Here is a 12,775-nt window from a genome sequence, read left to right as displayed (position 1 = left end):
TGCCAGACTGCAGGCCAGTTGGCTAAACCAGCTGTTTGCCAGATGCCCTCAAGTCTTTGTCCTTCAGACATGAGGGAGTAAAGATATGGTTTGCACCAAGAAATAAGCCATAGAAGATTTTCTTAGGAACAATACTATCAGGGGTTGAGATTAAGGAGCAGCTCAGCAAATCATTGGTACAGAAATATGTCAAATGGAGCCAGTAAAGTGTTTGAAAGTGTTATTGTTTATAATTTGGAGAAGGAGGAGGAGCCTTTTCAGAAGGGATGCAGTAGGAAGTGGGATTTGGAAGTGAGGGATACAAGGAATTGGTCAGAGATGGCCTTGTTAGTGATTTGAGACCGAGGAAAGAGATTGAAAGGCCACAAGAGATGGCAAGTTCAAGGGAATGGCCATGAGAGGAGGTATGTTGTTCAAATGAGTTAATGGCATCAAAATAACAGGGAGAATTCAAGATGTGACCACTATCACAGCAATTCAGGAAGGTGGCTCAGCACCTTCAAGGGAAATTAGGGATGAGAAACAAATGCTGACCTTGCCAACAATGCTCAAAGCCTATGAAAGAATAAAAATATAAGCAAGCACAAAGGTTTCAGTAAGAGCTAAGGCCTCTGAACCCATGAGTCAAGTTTCAGTCAAAGGTGTGGTGTCATTGGACTCATCTACTGTAATGTCTTGATGAGCAGGAGTTTTATTCTTTAGTGAATAGATATTTGGGAGGGAAATACCCAGGGGTGAATTGTTGATCATCTGTCAGGCTCCGAAAGGGCAATTGTAAATTGGATGAGTAAGATTGAACAGGGTTTGGTTAGGTTTGCTCATTGAGCAAGTAGTTGTGGCTTTAAATGATTGATTCTCTAGATTTCGAATTCCTGATCTTAGCAACTGCAGGAAGGTGGATTATTTAAAAAAACTATCAAGAATGTGGAGGTTCAGTTAACCTTCAGGCTTCACAATGCAACATTTCTCCTGGAGGATGTTGACAGAGCTGCATTAATAAAGGCCAGAAATCAGATTACCTTAGTGTTGTCAGTGATAGAAAGGTGCAGAATAACTTTGAGAGAGAAAGAATGCAAGGTCGAGAAATGTTCATTTTTTTCCAGTGGGAAAGCATCTTACATTTTTGTCCATCTGAACCAAGAAGGTTCTAACTATGGTAAATGTAATCCAATGTGCACTTGGGAGCCCAAGGATGGCACGTAATCAACACAACATAAAAACTACAGGGGATCAGGAATCCTTTGTTGAGCAACACTCACCTTATAGTCGAACTTGGAATATTAGATTTTTGTAGATACTTGGCTTAAATTACTTGAGGATTATGAATACTTGCACAGTTATCTCTTCTCTTTCAGATATCTTGCGGTCTTTCTGGTCCATTCTCTGTAATGAAGCATTTAACTCTTTTACAGGTCTGGAGAGGTACCATAGCTCGGCTTCGCTACAAACGTACCAGAGCTGTCTACATTATCATAAACCACTACAGAAAGTACAAAGTGAAGTCTTATATCCGGGAGGTAAGCAGGCGCTTCCAGAATGTTGGGAGCATGAAAGATTATGGAAAACACGTGAAATGGCCAGCTCCACCCAAGGTCCTGCGTAAATTTGAGGACACATTGCAGTCTGTTTTTCAAAGGTAACTAACTAAGCATCGTTATCAGCACAGTTTGGTAATCATGTACTATCACTTCAAACTCTTGCCATAATTTTTATGTTGTATCTTCTGCTCATGTTATAGTTTTGAACTTTCCCCCTACGCTTTGCCTCATGTTCATAGCTAGATTCAGTTTTGATAAGTACTTATACAACCACTTATGATAGCCAGTACTTACTACTTTCATTTTCACCATGTGTACTCGAGCTTAACAATTTATTCCTGAATCAATCACTTATTGCACAGAATACAGAGAATGCTAAACATCAGCTCAAAAACTGTTTCCAAGTTCAACACCATGCTTACCATTTCTATGTTATACGCCAAATATACTGCAATACCTAAATTTTGATAATGTATGATGGTGTGTGGGAAATTATAAGGGAGTCAGTCTTAATAAAAAGACAAATTTCAAGAAACACAATTGCATTATAACAGTGCATATTTTAATATACATACAGACATATGAATAAGAAACATGAATAGGCTACTCCACCCTTCGCGCCTGCTCCAGCTTTCAATTGAATCATTGCTGACCTGATTGTGATCTCCCGCCTAGCCCCAATAAACAAGGGGTAAAAGGTTATCTACCGCTGCTTTAAAAATATTTAAATACTCTGCTTCCACTGCCTTCGAGGGAAGAAAGTTCTAAAGACTCAAGAGCCTCTGAGAAAAAGACATTTTCATTATATCTGTCTTATTTTTAAACAGTGAACCATAGTTCCAGATTCTCCCACAAGAGGAAACATCCTCTCCACATCACCCTATCAAGACCTCACAAGATTTTATATGTTTTAATGAAGTCACTTCTTATTCTTCTAAACTCTAGGGGATACAAGCTTAGCCTGTTCAACCTTTCCTCAAAAGACACCCTTTAAATAAGGAGACCATTACTGTTCACATGCGGTCTCACCAAATCTATATCCCTTGCAGCCTCCTTGTGTACTCAAAACTTACTTTTTTAGCTATTGGCAAATTTAGCACCATGGGTGGAATTTTACAGCCCCACCGACTGGCTGAATTTTCCAGTTCTGCCAAAGTCAATGGATTTCTGAATGACTCACTGTATTTTAGGGCCCCCCCCCCGGCCATGACGGGGCATGGTGGCACAGTGGTTAGCACTGCTGCCTCTCAGCGCCAGGGACCTGCGTTCAATTCCCGACTTGAGTCACTGTCTGTGCGGAGTCTGCACGTTCTCCCCCTTTCTACTTGTGTTTCCTGCAGGTGCTCCAGTTTCCTCCCACATTCTGAAAGACGAGCTGGTTAGGTGCGTTGGGCCATGTTAAATTCTCCCTCAGTGTACCCGAATAGGCGCCAGAGTGTGGCAAGTACGGGATTTTCACTAACTTCATTGCAGTGCTAATGTAAGCCGACTTGTGACACTAATAAAAATAAATAAATACCATTTATATCAATTGTAAAAAGTTGAGGCCCCAGTACTGATCCCTGTGACACATCACTCGTTACATCCTGTCAATCAGGAAAAGACCCATTTATGCCTACTTTGTTTCCAGACAATCCCTAGTTATGCCAATATGTTACCCCCTACACCATGAGTATTTATGTTCCAAAATATCCTTTCATATAGCACCCTAGCGAATGCCTTCTGAAAATCTAAGTACAGAACAACCACCGTTTCCCTTTATCCACAGCATGTGTGATTCCTTCAATGAATTCCAACAATTGGTTAAACGTGATTTCCCCTTCACAAAACAATGTTGACTCTGCCTGATTATGTCGAGCTTATCCAAGTGCCCTGCTATAACATCTTCATTCATATCTTCTAATATTTTCACTATGACAGATATAACTGGCCTGTAATTTCTCGCTTTCTGTCTCCCTCCCTTTTTGAATAAAGGGATAAACATTTGAATAAACATTTGCTATTTGCCAATCTAATGGAACCTGCCTGGAATCTAGGGAATTTTGGAAAATTAAAACCAATGCATCAACTAACTCATTAGCCACGTTTTTTTTAACATCCTGGGATGAAGTCCATTAGGACTCGGGGATTTGTCAGCCAGCAGCTCCAACGATTTGTTTAGTGCCACTTCCCTAGTGATTGTAATTTTCCCGAGTTCCTCCCTTCCAATTCCTGATTTACAGCTATTTCTGGGATGTTATCTGTATCCCCTATAGTAAAGGCCAATGAAAAATACCTGTTCAATTTATTGGCCATCTCTTCTTTCTATTATTAATTCCCAGATATATGACTGTATATCATTGCTTTCCATAAAGTCGAGAACAGTTCAAGGAAGAGAACACTGTAAAATGCAATATCTTCTGGAAATAGTTTTGAGAGAAATGAGATTGTAAACTGAAATGTTAAAAATTATTTAAACCAATAATGATTACACTGCAATAAATCTTTTCTTCCATAAAGCTTAATTTGGCAACACTGCAGTTGTACACTTGAGTCTCTTTAATAAATGTTAAGCCTGTGAACCTTTTAGATGTGTGGCAAAGTGGAACAAAAGCCTAATTTCTGCTAAGATTGGAGTTTGAGCTCTGATGCTTTATTTAGTCCCAGCTGTCTAACATTTCTCAGTGTCAAAAGCCATGCGTTCATCTCTCTGTGGCTTCCATTAAAAGCAGTGCATGAATACAGCAGGGTGCCCTATTAGGTAACTACAGTTAACACAGAATTGATTTGTTGATGTGAAAGAATATTTTGACCTTTGTTACTTGTGCTTTTGACCACTCAAAGCAGCAATTTTGTTGAAATTATTTATTTTAAGTTGCTGCCACTGCTTTGCTGAATATGTGTGCCAAGTCTGCCTATTTTGGCTCCAAAATTTTATGTAACAAAATTGGTGTCCTTGATTCTTTCTGAAGCGCCAGCTGATGACCATCTATTCTATCCAGCTGTCGGGCACCTCATCTGCACCAATGATTTATCTGGGTTGCTCGTTCTCTGCCAATACCACGGGAATCTGATGCATTCTAGCTCACAACACAAGCTCCAGGTCAAACAGAAATTTAAATAATTTAAAATGAATCAAGTGCATACAAGATTCCAGAAACCAGTGTACAATCGTGAACATAAGGTTTCGGAGAGTAAACTCCAAAAAAATCAGGAAGTGGTTAATTTTTAACCTCGGGCGCACTTTTTTTCTCCCTGACTACTTTGGTAGAAGAAATTGGAGAAAATAAACAAGGAGAAATTAAGATTTTGTACATGGATACCCAACAGTGAACACTAATATTAGCTATATTCTGCTATTATATATTGTATCAAACTATGTCGTGTACAATTTTTATTGAAAATGTGAGAGTTAACTTTGTTCAATGCTGAAATCCAAAGTTCAGGGAAGCAATACCCATTATACCTGTAGGAAGCTTCCTATTATCACACAAGGTATCCATGTAATCTTTGAGTGAGAATGGTTCTCTGTGTACTGTTATGCAGCCTGCAACTATTCCTATAACAAGTCTATTTAAGATTGCCCAAATTCATTTTAAACCAGTCATAAAGCCAACAAAGGCAACATTTTCTGTTTGGATTGCACTAGAGGTGAAAGGATATTGTGCTTCCTATTACTTGGATTTAGAAGAACTTCCTATGTCTAAAAATACAAGTCAGACAAAGCGCATGCTTGTGTTTGTTTTCTTTAGCTTGTTTTTCCTAGAACAGTCACTAGTGTGAAGCAAACAGTGTAACATGGGGGTGGGAAGGTCACTCTGCATAAAGCATGGCTGACCAAAAGACGATTCTGTTCTTACCGCCTGCCATAGGTTTATTGGAAGAACTTGTAGGTTATAATCAATCAGTTCGGTGGTGTTACGAATGTGCCTTCCATAGCCATCAAATCCTGGATTTGGACAGAGATAGGGCTGCGCCACAGATCTCCTGCTTCCCACTACAGTCTTAACGTTTTTTCCCTTTCATGATCCCCAATTTTCTCTTCTCCTTTCTGAAAGATGCTATGGTACAGATTCTTGACCAATCAACCCTCTTGTACTTCGCCCAAATGATACACTTCCTGTATGAGCCTAGTCCATTGGTGTCAGTTGGCTAATTGGATAGAGGAACGGCATAGCTGACCATAATCCTGGTCTCACCCACTGTTGTACACTCATACTTTCAAACAAGGGATCACTGGATAAACATCAGTAGCTGGAACCTGAGAGAAACATAAAAAATAGGTGCAGGAGTAGGCCATTCAGCCCTTCGAGCCAGAACCACCATTCAATATGATCATGGCTGATCATGCACTTTTAGTATCCCACTTTCTTTCCATATCCCTTGATCCCTTTAACCAGAAGGGCCACGTCCATCTCCCTCTTGAACATATCTAACGAACTGGCCACAACAGCTTTCTGTGGTAGAGAATTCCACAGGTTCACAACTCTAAAGTGAGGTGAAGTTCTTCCTCACCTCACTCCTGAATGACTTACCCCTTATTCTTTGACCCCTAGTTCTGGACTTCCCCACCATTGAGAACATTCACCCGCATCTAGCCTGTCCAGTCCCATCAGGATTTTATATGTTTCTATGAGATCACCCTCTCATTCTTCTAAATTCCAGTGAGTACAAGCCCAATTTCATAGAAACCCTACAGTGCAGAAAGAGGCCATTTGGCCCATCGAGCCGACCACGATCCCACCCAGGCCCTACCCCCTTATCCCTACATATTTACCCGCTAACCCCTCTAACCTACGCATCTCAGGACACTAAGGGGCAATTTTAGCATGGACAATCAACCTAACCTGCACATCTTTGGACTGTGGGAGGAAACTGGAGCACCCGGAGGAAACGCACGCAGACACGAGAAGAATGTGCAAACTCCACACAGACAGTGACCCAAGCCGGGAATCGAACCCAGGTCCCTGGAGCTGTGAAGCAGCAGTGCTAACCACTGTGCTACCGTGCCGCCCAATTGATCCAGTCTTTCTTCATATGTCAGTCCTGACATTCCGGGGATCAGTCTGGTGAACCTTTGCTGGACTCCCTCAATAGCAAGAATGTCCTTCCTCAGACTAGGAGACCAAAACTGCACACAATACGCAAGGTGTGGCCTCATCAAAGCTCTGTATTACTGCAGCAAGACATCCCTACTCCAAGACTCTCATCCTCTTGCTCTTAAGGCCAGCATGCCATTAGCTTTCCTCACCACCTGCTGTTCCTGCATGCAAACCTTCAGTGACTATTCAACCAAGACAGCCAGGTCACATTGCATTTCCTCTTTTCCTAAACTGCCACCATTCAGATAATATCCTTCTTCCTGTTTTTGCCACCAAAGTGGATAACCTCACATTTATCCACATTATATTGCATTTGCCAAGTATTTGCCCACTCAGCAAGCCTGTCCAAGTCACTCTGCAGCCTCTTAGCATCCTCCTCACAGCACACACTGCCACTCAGCTTAGTGTTGTCTGCACATTTGGAGATATTGCAATCAATTCCTTCGTTCAAACCATGCATGTATATTGTGAACATCTGGTTTCCCAGCACTGAACCCTGTGGTATCCCACTAGTCACTGCCTACCATTGTGAAAAGGACCTGTTTATTATCACTCTCTGCTTCCTGTCTGCCAACCAGTTCTCTATCCATGTTAATACATTACCCTCAATACCATGAGCTTTAATTTTGCTCACTAATCTCTTCTGTGGCATCTTGAGAGCATGTTAATAATGCTAATGTTTAAAGAAAAATAGTATAGGATCTAAGGTGTTTTAGATACACATGAGTACAATGTGCGTCGATTTAAACCAGTGGATAGGCTACGGTTAGAATAGTATATTTGCTGTCAAGCAGCTTACTGCTTTTGTTTTTTGTAATACAGGTATTAAGATGACAGCATATAATACCTGGCATGTGACAGCTCGATTATAGAGCAGAAAATCTTGAGTACTGTTGCTTGCTTCCAGGAGATGCATTTTTTTTATAATGACAGGATTTGACCATGTAAAATTATTTGGATTATTGTAAGGCATGAATATGTGTCATTTAAACTATCAAAGCTAATTGCTGATAAGCAACCAGACTCCAATGAAGAAAGAGCTACAGATATTAATCTTTCACTTCAACCAATCCAGAATCCTGTTAAAATGATTTTCAGTTTGACACCTAGGCCCTAAAAAGAAATCCTAGAAAAGAACATGGGAACATCAATAGCTATTTCGTCCCTCAAACCTGTTCCATCAGTTTGATCATGACTGGTCTGAATTTAAATCCATATACCTACCTTTGCACCAAATTCTTAAAACAGTTTGTTAACAGAACTCAATCAGTTTCAGTTTTAAAATTAAGTTGATCTAGTATTAATTGCCATTTTCAGAACACAGTTACAAACTTATCCCATCTACCTTATCTATTCCCCTTAATACCTTGTGACTTTCAATCAAATCACCCCTTAACTGTCTTTGTTTATATTCATTCGTGGGACATTGGTGTCACTGGCTGGCCAGTATTTATTACCTATCCCTAATTGCCCTTGGAGGGCAGTTGAGAGTCAACCACATTGCTGTGGCTCTGGAGTCACATGTAGGCCAGACCCGGTAAGGTTGGCAGATTTCCTTCCCTAAAGGACATTAGTGAACCAGATAGGTTTTTCTGACAATCGACAATGGTTTCGTGGTCATCAATAGATTCTTAATTCCAGATATTTTTTGATTTTAATTCAAATTCCACCATCTGCCGTGGCGGGAATCAAACCCAGGTCCCCTGAACATTAGCTGAGTATCTGGATTAATAGTCCCATGATAATACCACTAGGCCATTGCCTCCCCAATGCCTAACTTTCAGGGAATTTACCTTAATTTGTTTAATCCCTCTTCATAACATAATCCTTGAAGTTAAGATTGTTCCAATTCCCATAGGGATTGATAATATTTAAAAAACAGATTTGGATTGCACAGCAAACAGCATAGAGTCAGAGATTTACAGCATGGAAGCAGAGGAATTGCAGAACAAGATGTCATGTTTTAAGACTTCTACTGTTTAAAAAAAAAACATGATTTAACAGGTAATAAGTATAATAGACTAAAAAGGTTGCTTCACCATTAACTAACACAACCGAACACCATGCTCCCAGCAGATATGTGATTTTGAAAATTTCATTCCAAGTTTCTCTGGTTTTTTCATCAGGCTCCCTTTTCCCTGCAAGTCTTCCAGTGTTCTTTGAATGTCATGCTACTCAGTCTTCTGGATATCCCCATACCAACTTCCTGCAACAAGGCCACTCCAGCGACTCCTTATTTATTAAATGTCCAAGTTTATTTTTTATTCATTCTCCTGTGATGTGAACATGACTAGCACAGCCAGCATTTATTTCCCATTCCTAATTGCCCTCAGGAAGGTGTTGGTGAGCTACCTTCCTGAACCGCTGCAATCCCTGTGATGTAGATACGGTGGCACAGTGGTTAGCACTGCTGCCTCACAGCTCCAGGGACCCAGGTTCAATTCCGGCTTTGGGTACTGTATGTGTGGAGCTTGCACATTCTCCCCGTGTCTGCGCGGGTTTCCTCCAGGTGCTCCAGTTTCCCTCACAGTCCAAAGATGTGCAGGTTAGGTGGATTGGTCACGCTAAATTGCTCCTTAGTGTCCAAAGATATGTAGGTTAGGTGGATTAGTGGGGTAAATGTATGGTGTTACAGGGATAGGTCAGGGAAAGGACCTGGGTAGTATACTCTGTCAAAGAGTTGGTGCAGACTCGATAGGCCAAATGCCTCTTCTGCACTGTAGGGATTCTATGATTCACAGTGCTGCTAGGGAGGGAGTTCCAGGATTTTGACTCCGACAGTGAAATAACGGCTGATGTATTTCCAAGTCAGGCTGATGTGTGGCTGTGACGACAGTTCTCACCTCATTGGCTGTAAATACTTTGTCACATACAGAGACTTTGAAGAAAGCTATGTAAGTACTAATCTTTCTTTACCTTCAAACTACATTTGCTTTCATTCCATTTCTGTTGATAGGTGGAGAGCGTATCAGCTGATTAAGTGTATCCCACCGGCTGACTTGCCACAGGTCAGAGCAAAGGTTGCGGCTGTGGAGAATCTCAGGGGCCAGAGGGTTGATCTGGGCCTACAGAGAACCTGGGAAGGCAATTACCTGGCAACAGTGAGTAATACTTGGATAAATCTGAACATGTCCTTGCTTATTCTGTACTGATTGTCCTCTACTGTTTTCAAATCTTTATATTTCCAGTAAACATTTACAATCATTTTTAATCCAAACGCAAGACTGAATGTCATAAACTGGTATTGTCTCTTATTATAACTTCTGATGATAGTTGAAGGGATTCCACAGCAATATAAGTTGAACCTTAACCTTGCAATCAATTGTACAGTTATTACAAGCTTTAACAACCATAAAAGGATGCAGAGTGGAGAGCAATAGAAAACTCAGTATCAACCTTAAATAAATTATGGTGCCTCCTAATAGTAGTAATTCCTACTCCAGATTAATTCATCTAATAGCATAATCAATCAAGTAATTTGAGGTGGATTAAGAACTCGTAAGGTGATTTAACTTCATGGTACATTAATAAAAACTTGAGCATGCAGCAAATTTGAGCTCTGAATTTCAGAAACTAGCACTTGGTCACTTCACTTCACAAATTTGACAAGTGCTTTTACCACCGTTAACCTCATCAGGGAGGGAGAAGTACTTTCAGCTCCTGCATTAACTCACTATACAATAAATTTCACATTAGATGTGATGATTGTTGGCTCGAATCCTTTTTAAGTATGAAGTGTGTTTTTTTTAAACCATTTGCTATGTTTGCTCTTGTAAGGTCTCTTCTGCTCTCAGATTGTTCCAGGATACAGTTGACCTTGAATCTCCATGCATGGGTTGAGAAAGAGGTTATTTCAGAGTGTAGGTTTCAGGCTTTTGCTATTTGTTAAGGAGCATCACATACGACACTAAGTGCAAATCCTATTCATTGGAAATATGCCAATTTATAAAACACTCTAATATACCCCAGTAGTGGCTTAAACAGAAAAATGCTGAAAAGATATTAAAATGCGGCCTGTTTATAACCATGTTCATAGTTCCCCTCAAATGACATGGTAATATTCAAATAATGCAAAGGAGTCAAAATCACTCTGTAGAAATCCAGTGTAAATAACTCATTCTGCTCCAATTCCAAACCTTTCAAAATGGGGAATTGAGTTCATGTTGAGAGCAATTTAGTCCACAACAACATCCCAGTTGTCACTCCCTTTCAGGATCAATTTGATTTGACCTTGGCTAGTGCTGCAGATGCAGAAGAGAAATATTGCCAGTCCATAGAGGTTCCTTAAACCTCTTCATGAAGTTTCCGCCAGATTTTAATGTACTGACTCTGAGGGCTGTGGGAGCAATTTCACACCAAAATCAATATCATATTGAAGTTTGTTTACTCTATTTCAAGAATTTTGTGAACTAAGAATGTGATTGAGTTGTGATTATTTTTCAAAATTCTGTTTCATAACTAATGTTTTCAACTTCTGATCATTTATTTGATGATGTGAAAAGAGTAAAGCGTAAAGTAGCCATAGATGACCATAGGCTGCTCTCCCCTTTGAGAGCTGACTGGTGGTGATTTAACCCGAGGATCAACACCCCACAAGCAAGGGACATGTTGAGAAGGCAGGGCCTTCGTGAATAACCTTAACCGGTACAGGAATTAAACCTGTGCTGTTGGCGTCGCTCTGCATCACAAACAAGCTGTCTAGCCAACTGAGTTAACTAACCCCCCCTTTATATAGTGTAGTGGGGCCTTGGTAATAATGGAGAACTGGTCGGCCCCAGTGGGCCCTACCCTGCAGGGAGCACTCTTTGACAAGCTGAGGAGCAGAATCAGATGCCATGAGGTGAGGGAGAAAGTAGTAAGGACAAGTCCAGAACTTGAGTGGCAGTGTGGCAGGAACCATGAATAGGGCAACTCGAGTAGCTAAAGAGCCGGAATGGAGAATTGGAGACATAGTCAGTCTGAAGAGAGACTGAGAAACCTCTTGGAGAGCAGGACTGTAACAAGGAACTGCAGTAGCAATTTCAGACTAACAAGTCATTGTGTCAAGGAGGCAAGACCATGAATAGGACAGAGATCAGGAGCATCGGCCGTGAATATTCACTGTAAATAGTTTGTGTCCTGCTATAACTTCTTTAATATTAACTTCTAAATGATGTTAAGCTAACGCCTGTAGTTTTAAGCTTTCTGTCTCTGTTCTTGAATATGCAGGTACAGCAACAAATTAGCAAAGTTAATAGAATTTTATAATTTACTGTGAGGGGATTTGAATACCAAAGTAGGGAGGTTGTGCTTCAATTGTACAAGACACTAGTGAGATCACATCTGGAATAACTGCGTACAGTATTAGTCGCCTTATTTAAGGAAAGATGTAAATCCATCAGAAGCAGATCAGAGAAGGTTTACTAAACTAATACAAGGAGTGGGAAGGTTGTCTTAAGAGGAAAGGTTGGACAGGCTAGGCTTGTATCCACCAGAGTTTAGAATAGTAAAAGTGACTTGATTGAAACATACAAGACCATGAAGGGTCTTGACGGGGTGGATATGGAGAGGCTGTTTCCTTTTGTGGGAAAATCTATGGGTCACTGTTTAAAAATAAGGGGTTGTCCATTTAAAACGGAGATGAGATAAAATATTTTCACTGAGGGTTGTGAGCCTTTGGAACTCTTTTCCTGAAAAGGCAGTGAAAGAGCCTTTGAATATTTTTGAGGCAGAGGGGATAACAGGTGATACGGGTTATCAGGAGTACGCAAAATGCAGATTTGAGGTTACTATCAGATCAGTCATGATCTTATTGAATGGCAGAGCAGGCTTTAGCAGCTCAATGTCCTCCTCCTTGTTCGTATGAATGTTACAGCAGATCTTTGAAGTCTTGGCATGGATGTCGGAGACAGTAGCAGCCTGTCACAGCTGCAGCGGGGGTTTTAAAACTGCAAGCAGTTTGAAGGAGAGAACCCGGTCTCTGTATCCTGGAGCTGGTGAAGTTGTTTGACCGCATTGTCCTCCTGGATTTGAAGGAGGAATTGACCAGGGACGTGCAGCTGAACAATTGCCTCGCTGCAGCGGTAAAGGATGAAGATGTCCGGAGGGAATTAACAATGATAAGCCCCAACTGTCATTCTTTGACACATGTGATTACATCATCCAAATCAGACTGAA

At 40.8% G+C, this 12,775-nt stretch overlaps 1 protein-coding gene across 1 annotated transcript in view; it reads left to right on the top strand.

The window, feature by feature from the left end:
- myo1d (myosin 1D) overlaps positions 1-12,775 on the top strand; it is a 562,434-nt gene that overhangs the window by 308,352 nt on the left and 241,307 nt on the right. Inside the window, exons 17-18 of the mRNA XM_078223777.1 lie at positions 1,413-1,636; positions 9,576-9,720. Of these exons, the coding sequence (XP_078079903.1) occupies positions 1,413-1,636; positions 9,576-9,720 (369 nt within the window). The remainder of the gene's footprint in view (positions 1-1,412; positions 1,637-9,575; positions 9,721-12,775) is intronic.

This window comes from Mustelus asterias, chromosome 11 (genome assembly GCF_964213995.1).
Source record: "Mustelus asterias chromosome 11, sMusAst1.hap1.1, whole genome shotgun sequence".
NCBI classification, from domain to species: Eukaryota; Metazoa; Chordata; class Chondrichthyes; order Carcharhiniformes; family Triakidae; genus Mustelus; species Mustelus asterias.
Note: the sequence above shows the minus strand (reverse complement) of the source record. Positions and strands in the feature narration are given on the sequence as shown.